Raw genomic sequence first — 19020 nt, forward strand, 5'->3', positions numbered from 1 at the left:
AAAAATAAGCTCTGGTGTGTTAAAGCCACTGGGATTTTGGGTTTTTTCCCCAGTTACTACAACACAGCCTGACCTTGGCGAACACATAAAACCTATGCACAAACTAATTACAGAATAACTGAGTTATTGTTATAATAACTGCTGGGCGGTCAGGGCGAGGCTAGATGACTGGCAAAGAGCTTGGAGAGGAAGTAAAAGAAGGGTAGATCTCGAAACTGCAGGGAGAAAAGGGAGCATATTTCAGGGAGAGGAAACAGTAAAAACCAAGTAAGAATTCTAAAGATGGGACTGACTGGAACAGGGAGTAGATTTCTCCAGAAACAGGTATTTTTGTCACCCGGTGTTCTGTGAGCTGGTTCATTTTCTAGCTACTTATTAACCTAACCCAAGGGTCCCTTGTCAAAGGCCTGATGATCGATGTTCAGGGCCTGAACTTCTCCTTGAATAAACGCTAGAAAGAAATGCAAAAGGTCTACCCAGCTTTCTGTCTTCCATCCTTAAGGTACCAGCCAGGGATTCAGATCAGGTTTTTAGTCCACTTACCCCACACACACTCGCGCTCTAGTCTCTGCAAAGATAAAACCAGACCCTGTCCAATCTCCCACAGCCTCCAGCTTCTGGTTCTAGGACACTAGTGACTTCCAGGGCCCAGCAGTCCTGGTACACTACAGTTCCACTCATTAACCTGTCCATCTGTTTGTCGGTCTGTCCACTCACTCATCTGTCCATAATGGCTTTCCAGAGGTCAGAATATCAGTTAGGCATGGTTCTTATCAGAGAGAGGCTTGTAATCTAACTGAAACTTGAACATTATTCTGTGAGGAACAGAAAGTATAGTGAGCAGGAGAATGACACATCAGACTTGATTTTAGTGAAGATAATGTTGGAAACTGTACAGAGAGAACGTGAAATTAACAGCAGGGAGAAGACTTGTAATTGTCCAAACAATAGACAGTGCGTTATTTTTAATCCATAGCAATACCTTATCAGTGGATTCTGGAGCAACCTAGGAGGAGGACTAAGAAGAACAGGTAAGTGGATGAAGATAAGGGAGGGGGTAAGTCAAGGCTGACTCCCAGGCTTGGGTGAGTGGACAGTGGACCTTTAACTAAGGTGAGAAGAGGAGGAGGAAGCTGATGGTAGTGACTAATGAGGTTGGTTTTTTTCTTTTTTCGGGGGTGGATGGGTGGTACTAGGTTTACTTATTTATTTAATGGAGGTACAGGGATTGAACCCAGGACCGCATGCACTCTACCATGCTATATCCTCCCACGGAGGTTGGTTTTAGTTACGTAAAAGTTGGGGTCCCTGGAGGACACCTGGAAAGGGATATGAGAGAGGAAGATGGAAGTTTTGAATCCAAAGTTTAGGAGAAAAGCCTTAAGTGGCAATGGAGCCTTCCCTGCCTGGGCTGTAGGTTATAGCTAATGCCAGAAAAATTAATCAGATGTCCAAAGGATGATACGGGGGTGTGGGGGGATGTGAAGGGGAATGGTTAACAGTGCCAAGTGATAGAGAAAAGTCAAGTAGGGTACAGCCCACAATATGGTGACCAGTGGAAACGGCAGTTACAAGATGGACTGGAAGATTCTGTAGCCTTCGTTCAGCCCCTGGGTTACTGCATCATTTTGTACAACCAGCACCTCTTCTCCAACTGACCATTCCCTTATCCATAAATACGTACAATGCTGAATTAAGATGCTCCACTTTTAGGAATGGTCTTCCACCCCACTATCCAACATTTATAGCAACTTAGCTATTTCTACTAGCCATGGCTTTCCGGACCACAAGTGGACTCCTATCTCACACTGTGCCAATTGGAATCTCTTTTTGTCTCTTGAGGAGAATACAGTTAGACTGTCTTAACCAGTGGCGCCATAAAGCTCTGTTAAGGTTGGGATCAATCATCTCATATAACCTATGATTTAATTTTATGGGGGAACCTGGATTACGTAAGAATTTAAGTTTGCCTTAAATCAATACTATCCACTTGCTTTAAATACGCCTGCTGGGATGATTTCCTCCAAAGTCAAGTTCTCTCTTGAGTTCCGTCCTCCATACAAAAGCCCCAATCAAGTAAACTGTGTCTCCAGCCTCTGACATACCATGTCCTTCCTCCTGCCCTCCTCCCCTGCACCTGCTTTTCTCCAATCATGCCACTCATGGAAAATTACCTTGCTGAACTGCCCCAAGCAATGACTCCTGGAGGTGGGAACAGAGGCCTGTGCTAAACTGAAAGAAATATTGGAAACTGGGGTTCTCTGCCTGCTGGGAAACAGCCCCTAAAGTCTAGCTTGCCCATGTCCGCAAAATCCTACCCATTTTACCACACTCATCTCAAAATCCTACCCATTTACCACACTCATCACCTGCTAAGCTCAAACTCACACTCTACCTGTGATTTCCACCTACACCAGGGCAGGAAGGGTGGTGGGTAGAGGAGAGGATGCCATGACTTCCAACTTTCAGAGGGTATCTGATTGGAAGTCAGGGAGAGAAGGCTGCAGACAGAGCTGTGATGGAAATTCCTCCTCTCTTCGATGACACAGTCCCTTTATTTCTAAGGGCTGCACAGAAAATCCTAAACTAAAGGCAGAGAAGGGAAGCCTCTTGGGCAGGTTCTCGCCACTTCACATCACTAATTAACTGACCACGAGCATTCAATGCATCAGTCTCTTACATATCTTCAGCACAAAAGGACAGAAAGAGGAGAGAGGATGAGAATAAGGACACAGAAGTGCAAAACAGAGGGAGGACGGAGGGCAACATAAGGATGCAAGGCAGAGAGAGAATCAAGAAGGCAAGGGAATCATGTTCCAAGCTGCAAGAAGCAAATTTAGCCAAGGGTTTCAAAACACATCTTCCTGCTTTATAGTGAATTAAATAACAAAGTTTAGAGAATGGGGCTGCCTTTTAATGAATGAGTGTAAGTAAACATTATCTATAATCTGCAAGACACATGGTGTAATTCTTAGCTCCCTTATTTTCGTATTTTTATGACTCAGTTTCCTCATCTATAGACAAGAGGCCCGAGAGCTGAAGGTGTCTACCTTTCCTCCAGCCGAGACACTCCGCGGGGAAAGGGCAGGCACGGTCCCCAGGGGTGCCTGAATTTCTTGCAGCATTTCAGAACATTTAAAACCACAGACATTGGGTAGTTACTAACTTAACTGAATTTAAAGTGTTTTTTTTTTTTACTTTAAAAAAAAAAAACAAACCAAAAAGCAGATTAGAAAATCTCTCCCTTTCACAGAGAAGACCCAGCACTTGATCATGTACGTGGGATGGGAGCTGTGCGTTTGGCGCACAGCTAATTCACAGGACTGGTCGCCGGCCCAGGGCTTAAGAACAAGCTCAGGAGCTGGCCTGTCTGGAACGTCGGCTCTACTAATTAAGCAAGGTAGACACGTTACTTAGTTTTCTGGGCATGTGTCTCACCTGTAAGATAAGAACAGCAATAATACCAACTTTACAGAACTTTTATAGGACTAAATGAGCCAACAGTGCTAAAGCACTCAGAGCAGTACCTGGCACTATAGAAGTATTTATTTAAAAAAAAAACTTTAAAGGCTAGCTGCTATTATCACCCCTAAGAAACTAAGGCTTAAAAAAAGTTAAGTAACTGGGGACCAAGGTCACCTAGTACATAAATTGTGGAGCCGCATTCCAACCAGACCAAGACTCCAGAGCTGCCAGGTTTAATGCCTCTCATGCCATCTCCCTGCACAGAGCGACTCACCCACCAGGAGAGGGCGCTGAAACGATGGCTTAGGGAATAGCCCACTCTTGCACCTGGCTAGACCAGGAATTCCCAACTGTTTCCTATTGACTTGTTTTTAACCAAAAAAGTTAAAAATTTGAAGTCCTTTTAATGTCATTCTTGTGTATCACTTCAACGACTGGCACTCACTAATTTCTCTGCACACATTTGCTCAACCGTAAGAACAATCATGATGCAGACTAAACTCATTCCTTTAAAAAAAAAAACTGGCTTCTCATCCTGACACCTGGGATTAAAACACAGAGTTCTGGTCGTGTCCAGGCACTCTGCTATGCATCAAGGTGATTCTAGATGAACCTCACCACAATCCTCTAGTTTCCATTTCACAGCTCTGGATGTTTAGGTAACTTCCCGAGGCTCATGCAGCTAGCTAACAGCAGAGCTATTTTTTTCAACCATCTTTGCCTGATGGGCAGCCACTCTCCCTACACTATTCCCTTAGGAGGCAAGAACCCTGACAACCATGGGGTCACTTTATACTCCTCACAAGACTGAAATTCGTAAGACAGAGCTATGGGGTTCATAAAAATCCATTCGCCGACCATAAGCAAAGAACACGTTAATTGTCCTCAAAGAGATGAGAGGACAGGGCACATAAACAAGGAACAACAGAAATTTAAGCGATACACTGTATCAGCTAGGCAATTAAGTACTAATAATATGGTATTTCTTGTCTAGTTTACAACTTTGTAAACCATTTCTGACCTTCGGAAACATTGTTAGGTGCTAATCTTGTCTCCATTGCCTGACAGGCCTTGAGCGAGTTGCATAAGCACCATGACCCCCATCAGAAACATCAGAAATGGGGAAGGGCTGTTCCAAGGACTGAACGGTTCCGGGCAGGCGGGGCAGGCACAGTGCAGGTGCTCAACTAATGTCCGGCTCCTTCTCCTGCAGGTGCCCACACCTGGCATCGAGAACGGCTCACGGGGCCATGAAAATATGTCCACTGAAGGGGCCGAGGGAGAGGGCTGTGCTGTGATCTCAGGCCTCTAATAGGATTCACACCTTTTGTACAACTGCCTATTTTCTGAACTCAGCTCTGAAATGAGCTATTATTCTCTGTTTTACTCCTCTTCGTATTATCCCAAATAATTCACTGTCCACCTTTCCCTTTGGGAAAATCAAAGGTTGACACGGCTACCTTTTGAACTCAAGCTGTTCAAGATCCTTTTCTTCTGTTCAAAAAGTTTCACTGATTTTGAAAGGTCTTATTGATAAAACACAGAGAAACTCGAGGGAAAAGGACAAAGAGAAAGAAGAAGAAAGAGAAAGAAGAAAGAGGCCAGAAAAGAAAGAAAAGGAAGAGGGCCCGAGAGGCGCAGAGAGAGGCTAAAGGCTACCAAATGTATAATCGCCACCAGCCTTCAAAACCAGCTCAGGTCACGGTCACCAAGTATTGTTTTTAAAAACCAAGGGGAAAATATTTACACAAAATCCAAAGGATACATGCTCTTTGTTAAATGCTCGAAAATGACAATGTATTCAATTCATTAATTCATGAATTAATCTGTGCGATGTGTACTCCTAGCAGCATTAGCATTTCTGAGATGAATATTTAAGAGAACAGGGGAGAAACTTCAGGACGGAAGACAGAAGTGAAGTATTTTTGTTTGTTTTGGTTTTGCAACTCCGTTTGTGTGTTCTGGTTGTATTTATACAGGGCTGATGAGATTTAAGGGTTGGGGTGAATGAAATGGGTGGCATAGAATCTTCCAGGCCCCTCTTGAAGCCCTCAGCCTCCCAGGTACGTATAAACGTCACAAGAATTTCACATTATTTTCTTATTGTGCTTATAAACCATGGTTTCCAAGGCCAATACGTTATAATAAACACATATTAAGAGTAAATTAGGCCTTAATTATGTTTAGCAAGTTTTATGTTCTCATTAAAAGCAGAATCACAATGATAAACATGACTTACCAGCGGAATTAACTCGGGCACAATTGTCTACTCTCCCCAAACATTCCTTGTGCGCTCTGGCGCCACACTTAAAGCACAAATAGCCTTGATAAAATGTTCCCCTGCAAGGTAAAATAAGAGTGACAGGTTAAAAGGTGCTAAATTCTGCCTCCAGGAAAGCATTAGTGCCAGAAAGGAAAACTCGGGAACACAGTGGTACACAGAGCCCCCTTCGTGCGAGGGAGAGAACCGTCTGGGTCCAAGGCCAAGGAAAGACCTGTTGGGTCCAAATGGTAAGGCGATGGTATCCCCCGGGAGAACCTTCTGGCCAGGACCTCAGAAACGTCTGAAACATTTAGCAAGTACACTGGTTCCTTAAAATTGAAGGGCAGGACCAGGCAAACGTACCTCAGGAGCATCTGGCAGACTTTGCAGGATGTCACCCGGTTGAAGGTGTGCATCTTGAACTCATGGAAGTTGGAGTCGGCATGGTCTGGCCTTATGTTAGACCTACACAAAGGGAAAAAGGAACGTCCTCAAGGAAGGTTCCCAACACAGCGGCAGCCCAGTCATCCAAAGCCTCAGTTCAGCCACATAGCAGGTAGAGAGCTGATTCAGGCAAAGGGGCTATTAAACGTGCAGTGTTTTCTAAGCCAAAGTATGTTTTGCATCAAAACATACACCCAAATCTGCTTGTGTGAGAACCAGCGACGTGTAAAGATTTAAACAATCCAATCCTCCTCAGAGCTGAGCGTTCCTGGGGAACTTTACAGAATGGCCATGTAGGTTAACCTGTCAGGAAAAGCACAAAACCTGCTGGATATTCACACTGTGCAAGTTTCTTTTCTACTCACAACACCTGAAACAGAAACCGGCTGGAGAAGGTGGGAAGGAGGGGAAGAGGGTGCTGCATTTCTGAGGGCCCGTGTCTGTGGGCTAGGTAATGATCTCTAAAAGCGGATTATGTAATGATCTATAAAAGTGAATAAAATCTTATAAAAAGCTTTGAAACAAAGCATCATCTGATCATTAAAAACTTCCTCCCTAACCAACAATTCACTTTCCTTGCAATCCAAATAAAAATGAATTATTCTATCATTTATATTTTATTTATATCATACACACATGCAAACAAATTAAGCATATTGCAAACTGACATTCACTGCGCATTTACACTGTGCTGGTACCGTGATAAAAACACGATGTGTTCACCACCCCTCACTTATCCTTCACACCAGTCCTAACTGCTAGGCACCAATAACATCACCAGTTTACAAAGAGGCAAACTGAGACTTACTCTAAAGGAAATAGCAGAGCTGGAACTCCAACCCACATCTGTGCTCTCAGTCACCAAAGCTATAGTGAAAGGAGGAATTCAACAATATTCACCTTAATATAATTAGATGTGGGGTCTAACAGGTATGCTGGAAACAGTTAAGGTTAGCCATGTCCAGAGGATTTTTAAAAATATTATTCTTAATCTGTCTATGTCATAGAAGGCGGCAGAAAAATTAGGAAAGAAGGTTAAAATGGATACAAATCAGAGGTGCACCTAGAAAGCTAACACGATGCCCTCTGAGATGTTACAAGCGATTTGAGAGAATGCTGGCAAAGTTTGAGATACTGATGAGCTAGGAGTCCCCTTTTACAGAACACAGCAACTCTCAACCACACGAAGCCTTGGTGCAATGAAGCATAACACAGGCGGGCGACCAGGCATCGATCTCTGAGGGACCAGGAGAAGCCTTATGAAAAAACATTCACAAGGCAATTGGAGTAGCAGGCAGTGATGCACAAGTGTCAGCGAGGTCAGCCTTCCAATCCATCTGCTGAATATGAGAGTGTTAAAAATGAAATCAAATATTAGTGCCATCTGGGATTTCTCTGCTCTGTGCTTCTGGTGGCCTCACTTTTTAGGAAAACGTTCTGCTGCATGCTGAAAGGCACGGCCATTTCCATAGAGGCGTTTTTGTGTCGCTGATTAAAAATTAGAGAGTTCTTCTTCAGGAAGGGAGAAGGTGAGAAAAGATAATGATCTAGAAACAAAACTCTCTTCACATTGTTCAGAAGACATTTGATTCTTGAGTCCCTACAGTCAGGCATTGATAAGAGCACCAAAACCCATTTTCTTAGCCAGGACAGGCCATTGTTCATTTCTCCCTGAGCATCAAGGTGACGCAGTCAATACAGGAATTGTCAAATACCGGCTTCGGTCCTGGGAACTTGAAGAGTTCATCAGCCTGGAGTTTCAGAATAAAACTAGGTCTCCTTCAGGCAGAAACTCAGGTAAATAGATACCAAACAGGTAATAATTTAATTAATTTTAGAAGTCTGCCTGGGACATGGGTGGAATATCTTTCTCTCAGGGTCAACGTGAATTATGTGTGTGTGTGTGTGTGTGTGTGTACACCATTTGTACAACAAACTTTCAACAACTAATTAAGAATAAGTTGACTTTTCCAAAGACAAAAGCTGAGAGGAAGATCACACCAAGAGGTTAAAAAGAAAAATCTTCCATAAGGAAAATATTCAGAAAATGTTGTTAACAGTAGTTGCCATAGGTTAAATGAGACTTGAAGTAGTAGGGTAGAATGGTAGAAAGGAACTATTGGAAATTTTCATTTTTTTTTAAACTGGGACTGCATATTATTTAAAAAATTTAAAATCAAACACTAAAGAATAAAAGTTAACTCTATGACCCGGGAACTGTTACTGAGAGACTGTAGAATATAAAAGCACAGTTGAGGGACAGGAATCTGAAATTAGACCACCTGGGCTTAAATCCTAACTTGCAAATCACTAGCAGGGTGACCTTGGGCAAGTCAGTAAGTACAAAACAGGAATACTAATAACATCGAATTTGTAAAGTGAGGCAATTTATATAAGGTGCTTAGGACTTTGCCTGGCCCAGAGTCGATGTTCAGTAAGTCTTAGCTCTAACTTACAAATTGTTGATTCCAAATGCACATAATAATGATGTGATCAGGATAACATTTTATGAGTGGTGAAGAGTCTCGTGGTGGTCTTGGGACTGAATCTCTAGAGGGTTCCCATTCTTTGGGGAATTTCATTGCAGGAAGGTTGTTACATGCTCAGTGTCCTTGCGACCAGGAAATCTATAAGCGATGATTTAAGCACAACAAGAAATGAGGTTACCCAGGAGAGGACATGTATGAAAAAGCCCAGGGAATTAGATGAAGTCCTATCACGTGCCAACTAAAGAGAAGATAGATGTCAACTCACAAGGGGATGTACCAACCAGACAGTAAGTTGGCTGGATGGGAAGAGCTGAAAAGGGAGACTGGAGCAGAAGAGGATAATTATCAGGTTCATAGACTGAGTAACACAAGGACAAAAACGATCAAAAGAGGTATTTATTGCATCCCTCTAATGTACCAAGCACACTGACTGCGTATTTTTTTCACATTGACTTCTCACAATAAACCTACAAGAGAGAGTCACTCATTCATTTCATGTTTATTGAGCATCTACCATGTACATAGGCCCCGAAACAGGAACAGAAAGAAGAATCCTTTAGCTGGAGCCCAGTGAGCGAAGCGGGGAGATGTGGGAGATGAGAGAAGAGAGGCCATCAGGGGCCAAGGAAAGAGGCGAACACTTATACCGGGATTGGCATCCCATTTAGTTGACCAAAAAAAGAGAAAAAAAATCTCTGTGGCTACTATGCAGAGAATTCCCTGCAATGAAGCAAGAGTGGACACAGCAAGACCAATTATGGGGCTGGGCTGCCTGAAGATGAGAACTGAGGATCCAATACAGGTCACCCCTCTAATGTCACTTGCTTGGCCATGCAGTTATACATAAGGGATTTCATTTTAGTAACCTGCTTTGATATATTACAGTTTACTTTATGAGAACTTGGATGGAATCTCATAGATTTCTCAAATAAAATGTTCCCATTTCTTTTGCTTCAGAGAGGGTCCATAATTACTACAATTAATCACGCAATCAAATATTTATAGAGTAAGGCATGTTGATGCTCCTGGGGCTCCTTGTAACTGAACAGGCTCTCTGACTGCCCCTCTTGTGACCTGGCTCCACAGGGGCGTCAAACCGAGGACCACATGCCTCCATCTAGCCTGGGCATCCTCCCCACCCTGCAGATCTGCATCCCCAAGCACTTCTCAGGCATCTCAAATGCTGCACATACAAAACGTAACTCCACATCTTTCCTAACCTACCTGATTCTTAAAAAAAAAAAACAAACACTGTCGAAGGCTGACTTTCAATAAGCAACAGAGCAGCTATGTATGAAACCCTGATGCAACATATCTGATTCTAATCAAATTCTGATTTCAATCCATCACCATTCACTCCAACTTCCAGCCAAGAAACTCAAGAACCACAATGAATTTTTCCCTCTCTTTGACACCCTCTACATATTCATTTTCTCTTAACCTCTCATCTGCTCCAATTTCTCCTTGCCTGACACTGTGACCAATTTCTGTTGATTCAACCTTAAAAATACCTCCTCAAAAAATGCAGGTTTCATTCTCTCTTCTCACTACCTAATTCAAGCCCTCAATATCTCTCAACTAAATTGTGACAATGACTTTCTTAACTACTCTCCTACTTTCTCTCCCTGTTTAAAGCCATCTTCCATACCATTCCCAGAATTACTTTCTAAAAGGGAAGGAAGACATGTCATCCTTCTGCTGGTTCCTATTGCCTATGAGGAGAATTCCCAAATACTCACAAGCCGTACGCTACAGACACTCGGACCTTCTCACATTCCCCAAGCATATTCTTCTCGTTCATAACTCTGTCTTTTGTAGTCCATCCACTCTAAATGTTTCCCCTAACTTGCAACTGCTAATTTACCTGGTTACTCATTTAGGAGCAGATTTAAAAAAAAAAAAGTGACTCATTTGACAAAATCTTCTTTGAGTCTGCATGATAAAAAAACAGTGATTTTTCACATCATCTGGAATTCGAAAGTACTTTCTCAGCCTTCTAGTAAAATATGATGTTGTACTATAACCACTTAATATCCGCCTCCCACTACCGGAAAGCTAGTCCTATGCTATTTGTGGTTACATTGCCAGGGCCAGCTTGCCCACTCACCCTAAAGATCTTGGGACTTACCAACCTTCATAAATGCATGAGCCAATTCCTTATGACACACACACATACACACAATTTATTCTGTTTCTCTGAAGAAAAATCTAACATAGAGGTAATAGAAAATAAAGCTAGATACAATTAGTGGGGCCGGTTACCAGAGGAGGGGGATGGGAGCAACCCTTACGTTCAGATTTGTCAGCCTCCCTAACATTTTCCTCGACACCCCAATGCCAACTTAATACGAACCACGAGGCTTTCACTACTGTTGTACAACCCCCAGAGGAGATCACCACGTAGCATTAAAAGTGCTCCTTGCTGGGCTGGTGTATACGGTGCTGGAGGGCAGGCAGCATGTCTTCTCCTTTTAAACTCATCTCACCCTTACAGTCATCAAACATTCTACTAGGAAAATGAGCTGCGAAACACTGATGGCTGATGGAAATCAGAAAAACATACTTTCACTATAGCATTCACTTTGCTGGTTTTCAGAAGGCTGCCTTTGCCACATTATCAGATAGAAATTTTGAAGGAGAACAACAGAGGTAAAGACATTTTTACTATGCCAAAAAATTTTATCTCCCATATAAAAGAAAGCTGAAGAAAAACATAATGATTAACTGAATTTAAGTTAAATGTTATAATTTATGTTTATTTACTTAAATCCTCTCTTCCTTGTGAAAAAATAACATTTAATCTTTTTACAAGAACTATAATGCAACTCATAGATATAAATATATTTCAGTATTAAGGATGACAGTGGAGTTAGTAATATAGTCAGTTATTATTTTAAAAACTTGTATATTTAAAAATTAACAATTTTCTCAATTTTCATTATAAACTTTAAATCCTGCTATCTTTTAGTAATATAAATTTAGAACAAAGGAAGCAAATATTAACAACATGAAATAATCTATAATGATCACAACTAATTAGAGAGAAAGGTGAGCATCAATTTATGACATCAGACTATCTCATACCCTGTCAGTATTAGCAACATTTAAATATCACCACTACTGGCATTGTGACAATTATGTAAAACACAAAATAGTTTACTACATCTTACTGAATTAAAAGTTAGATGACAGAGCTGGAAGCTTAAGTCCCCCTGCTTTGAAAAATACTTGTTTGAATGCAGCTGTGTAACAAAAATACAGAGAAAAGTAAAAATGTATACACACATAACTTAATGTGTGAATACTGCTGAAATTCAGAAAATATGCAATATGACAAATGAATGCCAGGCATGAATCAAGTAAATGTCCCATAAGAAAATGATGAACAATCTTAATTTTTCTAGGTATTATTCTATTAAATTATCTTATTATCTATGACATGATAAGACAATGCATCTCATCTTGCATTCTTCCATTCATCTCTATTATTTAAAAGGCAATGAATTACTATAAGCAACAATATTTGGTATTCCTTTCCACAGCAAGTTTTAAAAATCATTTAAAATAATAAGGACATTCTATCATCTTTAGGATACTTAGGTTATAGATCTTATTTAAAATAAAATACATAACAATTTCTCACATTAATAGAATAAAGAACCAAAAAACCAATAGACCAACTCAAGAGGTGTCCAAAAAACACACTTAATAAAATGTAACATGTGCTTCTGATGCAACTGTAAGTGAATGAGATGCTAAGGGATACTTCCTTAACATGATAAAGAATATCAAGCTGAAGACAATTGAAAACATATTTAAAACACTGTCAGAATCAAATTAAAGTTTTCTGAAGTCAATTATGTTACTCAACATTGTTCTGAAAAATCTGAACAATGTAATATGACAAGAAAAATAAATATGAGTGATAAACATTGCAAAAAGGTATGCAGAGTTATCATTTGGAGGTAGCATTATTGGGACTACTAGGAAAAGCAAAGAGAAGAAACTCAAAACTAATGAAATTAATGAGAGAGAAAGACACAACAGGTAGTGACTGGAGAAATCCATCTGTAAGCTTCCACTGTTCGCCGGCAGTAAAATGCAGTAACGTGTACGGTATTTTTACCGAGCAAAATTCCTTGAGACTCAGGGTTCAAGGGTTTTTCAGGGGCTGGTCACATAGGCACTGAATGCCAGCAAAATCAGCCACAATCATTAAAAATTCCCAGAAGGAAAGTAGGTCCTCATTATAAACCATGTGGTTTACTTAAAAAAAAAAATTAGGCAGGCTGGCCCAGTGAAACTCAGTACCCCTGGCAACATCGAATAACATTATCACATAGCACCACAGGGACAAGGAATATTTCAAAGCCCAAACTCCTAGATGCCAGTCAAGGTCTAAATCTGGAAGCAGACCCTTTTCAAGACAGGAAACTCAAGCCTGCCATGTTAACTCTTTCCTGAGCAAAAGCATCTAAGAAAAATCCTGGCATGAAATGTTCAGGTTCTAGATGAATAAAATTTTAAAATTAACTGAGGAAAATAAAAGACATTCAAGTAAATAAAAGCTATACACCAAATTCCTCAATAAGAAGCTTGCATACTTTTTATACATACATACACTCTCTCTTCAAGTTAATTTATAAATTTAAAACAACTCCTTCCTCCCAAACCAACACACAGACACACACACAAACACAAATATCCAGTGAGAGCTTTTTGAACTTGACAAATGATTCAACTAGAAGAATAAATATGTAACAATAGTTGGGAAATTTTAAAAACTAAGACTATTATAAGGAGTAGACGGGAAGTCATCATAACCTAAAAGATACTGAAATGTTTTTTAAAGGTATCATTATCAAATCTGACAACAAAACAGAGAGAAAGATCAATACTGAGGATAAAGTTTCAAAGGGGATGGATCAGATGCAAAAACTCAGCATGTGATTTCTGTGGCAGTTTGTTCATTTATTTGTCCGTTTGAAAAATAAAAACTTACTCTGTATCTAATATGAGGCAGTGGGGTACAATGTTGAGCAAAATCCCTGAGTAAAGTCTCTGCCCATTTGGTGCTGGTGGAGAAAAAAAAATACCTAAATAATTGTAAAACTACAGGTATGACAAGCACCACAAGAAAGGTAGTGTCAGGAAAACTTAACAATTTGGAATGTGACCTTATCAAAGGATTATCACAGAGGGCTTTCCTACAGACGCAATGCTTGAGCCGAGATGTGAAGACGACTGAGAATTCAGGAGACGAAAAGGCAAAAGAAGGATGGTCCACGTAGAGAAAGAATAACAGATTATAAACATAGTTTAGAAAATACATCTCCAGCTTTTTAAAAATGTTAAGGATGCTACATTTCTATCAACCTCTTTACAATGATATAAATTTGGTCATTAAAGATTTATATTATTTATTTGGTAAATATGTACTACATGCCTATGAACCATGAACACAGCCAGTAACAGGGAATAAGAAGATGGACAAAACCACTGCCTCCAGGGAGCTTATTTAAATGTCAAATTTATCTACAAAACTATATGTAAATGCAAGATTTAGATAGAAATCTGAAATTTGTTTTAAGCACAAAACAAAAACATAAAAGTACTTGAAGAAAACACTGATGACTGCTTACATAATCTTTAAAAGTAAAAAATAAAAATGGCTGAATTTGATTATTTGTAAAACCCCCAATTTTTCCTTAAATCAAAACAATAAAAATTAAAAGAGCAGGAAAATATCCATAATATGTAACATGTATGATAAAAGATTAATGTTCTTATATAAGTGCTCTTGAAAATCTATGAGGAAAAATGAGCACTCCAAATGAAAAATCAGCAAAGAAATTAAAAGGGCAATTTGTTAAAACAGCAATAAAAAGAATCAATAAAAACACTGTTTCAGTTACTAGTAATCAAAAGAAATGCAAATTTAAATAAGATATCATCTCACATATCAAACTGGCAAAAAAGAAAAAAATAAAGGAAAAAATATAAAACTTAGTGTGGACAAAGCAATAGGAATATCTGAAAACTTAAAGATCTATTAATCCTTTGACATAAAATTCTGCTTAGCCGAAATAATCATGAAGGGTTTACAACATTTTTAATAGTAAAAAAAAATTGGGATTGATTGAATTAAAAGTAAGAAAATAGATAAATTATAGTACATCAGTACATGGAATACTACACAACAATTAGAAATGATAAAGTGAACATATATTATTAACCAAGAAAGATATCTGCACCATAAGAGAACAACTTGATTCCAAGCTGTACTCTTAACTGTGATTAACGTAAGACATAACTTCTCGCTAACATACATATGTGAAAATGTGAATAGGTAGAGGCGTTATGAAGTTTGAATGATTTCAAATTTTAGAGTTATTTGTGTTTTTTAAAGTTTGTACAGTGAACATAATATATTATTCAATTTACTCCCTACATCAACTCTTTCGGAGAGAAAAAGAACAAGCACAACCACAACAATCTGTAAAAGCTTTAAAGACGTTAAACAACTTGACTAAAATACACAGATAATAAGTCACTGAACAGGATCTGAGTCAAAGATTTGTCTCAAAGCCTGTGTGTTTAATCACTATGCTAAAAATATCACAAGGCAATTAAAAAGCAAAGACAAACTGAATTAAATGTTTATAACATATATGGAAATAGCCTTGATATAAGAGGAGCCATGACAAATCAATGACAGTACAGTGATCAACTGACCCCTAGAAAACTTGGCAAAGGATAGGAACAAGGAATTTATAAGGAAAAACAACTTGTTGACAGGCGTATAATGAACTATTATTCAGCCACATTAGTAAATGGAGAGACAAGGACATCCCAGAACACGGGAAGGCTACAGCGCACACATCGTCTGGAAACTGTCCTTCCTAGACCCTGACTGCTTTGTTCTCCCCTTCCTCCCCCGGTCAGAGATGTGATCTTCACGATGCTGCACTTAGTCTAAGAACCAACAGAGCTCACCATTTGTAAACGCTTCCTTGAAGGGAAGCATACGGTCTCAGTGCTTTGACATGGAAGGCTAGCTAGCCCCAAGTAGAGAAGCGTAATGCTGCAGTATGAATTGAACGTTCTGGAATAGGCCAGATGCTGCTCCATGTGGACAGAGTGACTGACAACTGTGGGCCCAAGAAAAGCGAGTTGAGCTGTGGTCATCTGTTCCCACCCTCCTGCTCTCGGTGAGATCGTCTATCCTTGACAAATTAAAAAGGATCCTATTCACACTTCTTGAGGGTGAGGAGTGGGATGTATTTTATTTTCCTGCTAACATAGAGCCCTATAGAAAAACCCTTGATTTACAAACAAAAGAAAATTATACTAATATGTTGTCATTTACAGTAGTGAATAATTGTTAATAAGCTGTGTCCAATGACAAGGTATTGGCAAATATACTGTGGTACTTCTGTATAACGGAAAAATAATCAGTCATTTTAAAAGAGTTCTCACAAGAAAATACAAGTATAAATGTATTCTACAGACAGTATATCTGTACACCTATATATGTGTGTGTACCTCTGTATGTATGTATCTCTGTTACCATAAAAATGGATATAACACACACAGGAAAAGAGGAATTAGAACCATTATAGAGTCTCAGAGCATCATGTAATATTCCTTCATTGTACTTGTAACAATTTCCTTTTTTTTTTTTTTTAACACTCCTTTGTATGAATATTTGTTTAATGCTTCTTTTCCCCCCAAAGATTTTAAGCTCCCTGAGGCCGGGGCTGTGTCAGACTGTGCTTATCACTGTATCTCTAGCATCTTGCACAGTGCCTAACATAAACAGGCGTTCAATAAATGTGTCAATGTTTAACGGAGCATCAAAAGGAGATTAAAGATAAAACAGTAAAATAAAGTTAGATGCAAAGTGTATCCCAAAATACAATTATTAAATATATATTACAAATATAATGCTAAACTTCCTAGCAACCAAAGCAAACAGAAAAACAGGATCACTTCCGAAGATAATTGTATAAATTTTCCCAGCACCAAAGTGTAAGGAAAATTGCCCTGATAGGTTTTTATAAAAGGGACACTGTGTGATATACAGTCAATGTCTTCTACAACATCCTCATAAATACACTTGTATACCTGCCCCTTGTAGTCTTTACTGTTATGAGTCAAGGGCATAACGCTGAAATATTGCCCAGTAAAAGCAATCCTATTGGGGGGGGGGGGGGCTTTCAGGAACGATTCCATCTCTATATCATCATGTAACAGCCATCATCTTCCCTAAAGTCAGATACCAAGTTTGGCTAACCAAACATCTTTCAAATTTAAGAATTACTAACTCCAAATTATCTGTAGATAGAAGTAAACATTTGTGCCAAATCCTCAAATACTAGATCTAGAGGTGAAGTCCTTATAATTTAGAAGAAATTCCTGAAATGAATAAAAAGCTGCCATCTTAATTTATATTAGTTTATATAAATCATTTCTCCACGAGGACTGAAGATAGGTCAGATAAATGCACAAATCCTAGAGCTCAGAAAAGACCTAATAACTAATAACTGTTTGAAACAGAGACAAAATCCCGCATGCAGTCCCCAACAGGCTGGACAGATCGCTAAGCTACCTGGACAAAGGATCTCACTTAGCAGAGTGTCTCGTACACTCTTAGAATTACCAACTCAATATTCAAGAATGTCAGAAATGGTATATCTAGGTTGTTTTTGTCAAGTTTCAAAATCAAAGTAAGATCAATCATTTTTTACCTCAAATTTAGGCTTTCCTATAAGATACAACTTTGTCTCATTAAACGGTGGTTTTTCACCCCCTTCCTTTGTTAACATGAGAAATGCCAAAATAAAATCCAAATATTTATTTTTTTAAAATCCTATATTGTGAAATTAAATTTACCAATTAAGTAATGGGTGGGTACAAAGGACTGTATTCATACCATCTTTCAGTAAACTATCCTAAATCCTTACTGCTTTTTCACAAACTGTTCTTGTAACACCATAGCATACTAATTGCTGGCTATTTGAAAGGGCAAAAAAAAAAAAAAGAAAAAACAAACAGGTTCCTCAAAAACCAAGTCAAAAAAGCAGAGTTCAGAAGGGACATCTTCACCTCTTCCTAAAGACTCATGAAAGGAAAGAAAACAAAAAAGAAATTTATAAATCAAATCCAAATCTTATTCTTTGTATTCCAAATCATGTACAATCTTTTACCTAGGGAAATGAATAAATACTTTCAAAATACCAGTAAAAGTAAGATGATGCTTGGCTCTGAAAAACAGTATTTTCTTCTCTATTATATAAAGCACTTTTTTATTTCATTCAACACTGACTTTATAGTAATTTTAAATATACATCCATCCCTGAATTTCTGTGACATCTCAAGAAACTTACTGAATGAAATGTAAAGTCAGTAAAATCTGTAATAAATTTAAAGTGGAAAAAAGAAGTCAGACAACATGCAGTTTGGGTCTTTGTTATAAATTTGACGTGTGGCTTTTGGCATATAACAAACATATCTTTCTATTTTTAATCTCTTCACCAATCAAAGAGTTCCGTCAGCCTTGCTATAGAAGGCTGTGGTCCAGGAGTCGGAGAAGGAAGGAGGGTCACAATTTGTTGGATCTTGTTCTATCACTCAGATTTGTTCTGAAGATAAAGTGAAAACACACATATGTTCATCTTACTAAATTTTATTTATTAAATGGTGGTAAGCTTTATACAAATGCTAGACACTGTATCTACTGTTATTGTTGTTGTTGTTGTCATAAGTGACAAAGACACAGTGGAAAACCTAGAGGCCTCATCAAGGTGGAACGAAATAAATGACCCACCCGTCACCGTATCCTGAATCAATGGGAATAAAGCTTTTCTTGTATTAGACATTTAATCAACATATCATAACTTTTTATGTATTTGTTCATACATCCAACAAATCAACCAACTGCCCAGGATGTGCCAGTCCCTCTGTGATACTGGGAACACAATGATGAGTTTAGCCCTGACCATCAAGGATCTCCAGTTAATTTGGATTATTTTGCTTTACTTCAATTTTCCCATTAAAACAAGTTGTTTATCCCCTTGGTGGAGAGAGAGAGAGAGACAGAGGGCAACAGAGACAGAGAGGCTGAGAGAGAACAGCAAGGCCTGCCCCACTGTGTTAGCTATTACAACGTAAGGGACAGGATCTAAAGAACTTGGATTTTCTCATTCTCTGGTCCAATAAATCTGCACCATAATTCAAAGATAACATGGGTTAGGAATGCTGAGTAGGCACAGTAAATTCAGGTTCCTGTAGCACATTTTAAATTAAGTCTGATGATATGAAGTTTTCTGTTGAATTAATGTGTATTAGAAACATATG

At 39.0% G+C, this 19020-nt stretch overlaps 1 protein-coding gene across 1 annotated transcript in view; it reads right to left on the bottom strand.

Moving 5' to 3' along the window:
• Positions 1–19020, bottom strand: part of VAV3 (vav guanine nucleotide exchange factor 3) — a 334983-nt gene that overhangs the window by 116934 nt on the left and 199029 nt on the right. Inside the window, exons 16-17 of the mRNA XM_010945807.3 lie at positions 6092–6193; positions 5705–5805 (exon numbers count right to left, since the gene is read on the bottom strand). Of these exons, the coding sequence (XP_010944109.2) occupies positions 5705–5805; positions 6092–6193 (203 nt within the window). The remainder of the gene's footprint in view (positions 1–5704; positions 5806–6091; positions 6194–19020) is intronic.

The sequence above is a fragment of the Camelus bactrianus genome, chromosome 9, assembly GCF_048773025.1.
Source record: "Camelus bactrianus isolate YW-2024 breed Bactrian camel chromosome 9, ASM4877302v1, whole genome shotgun sequence".
Lineage (NCBI taxonomy): Eukaryota > Metazoa > Chordata > Mammalia > Artiodactyla > Camelidae > Camelus > Camelus bactrianus.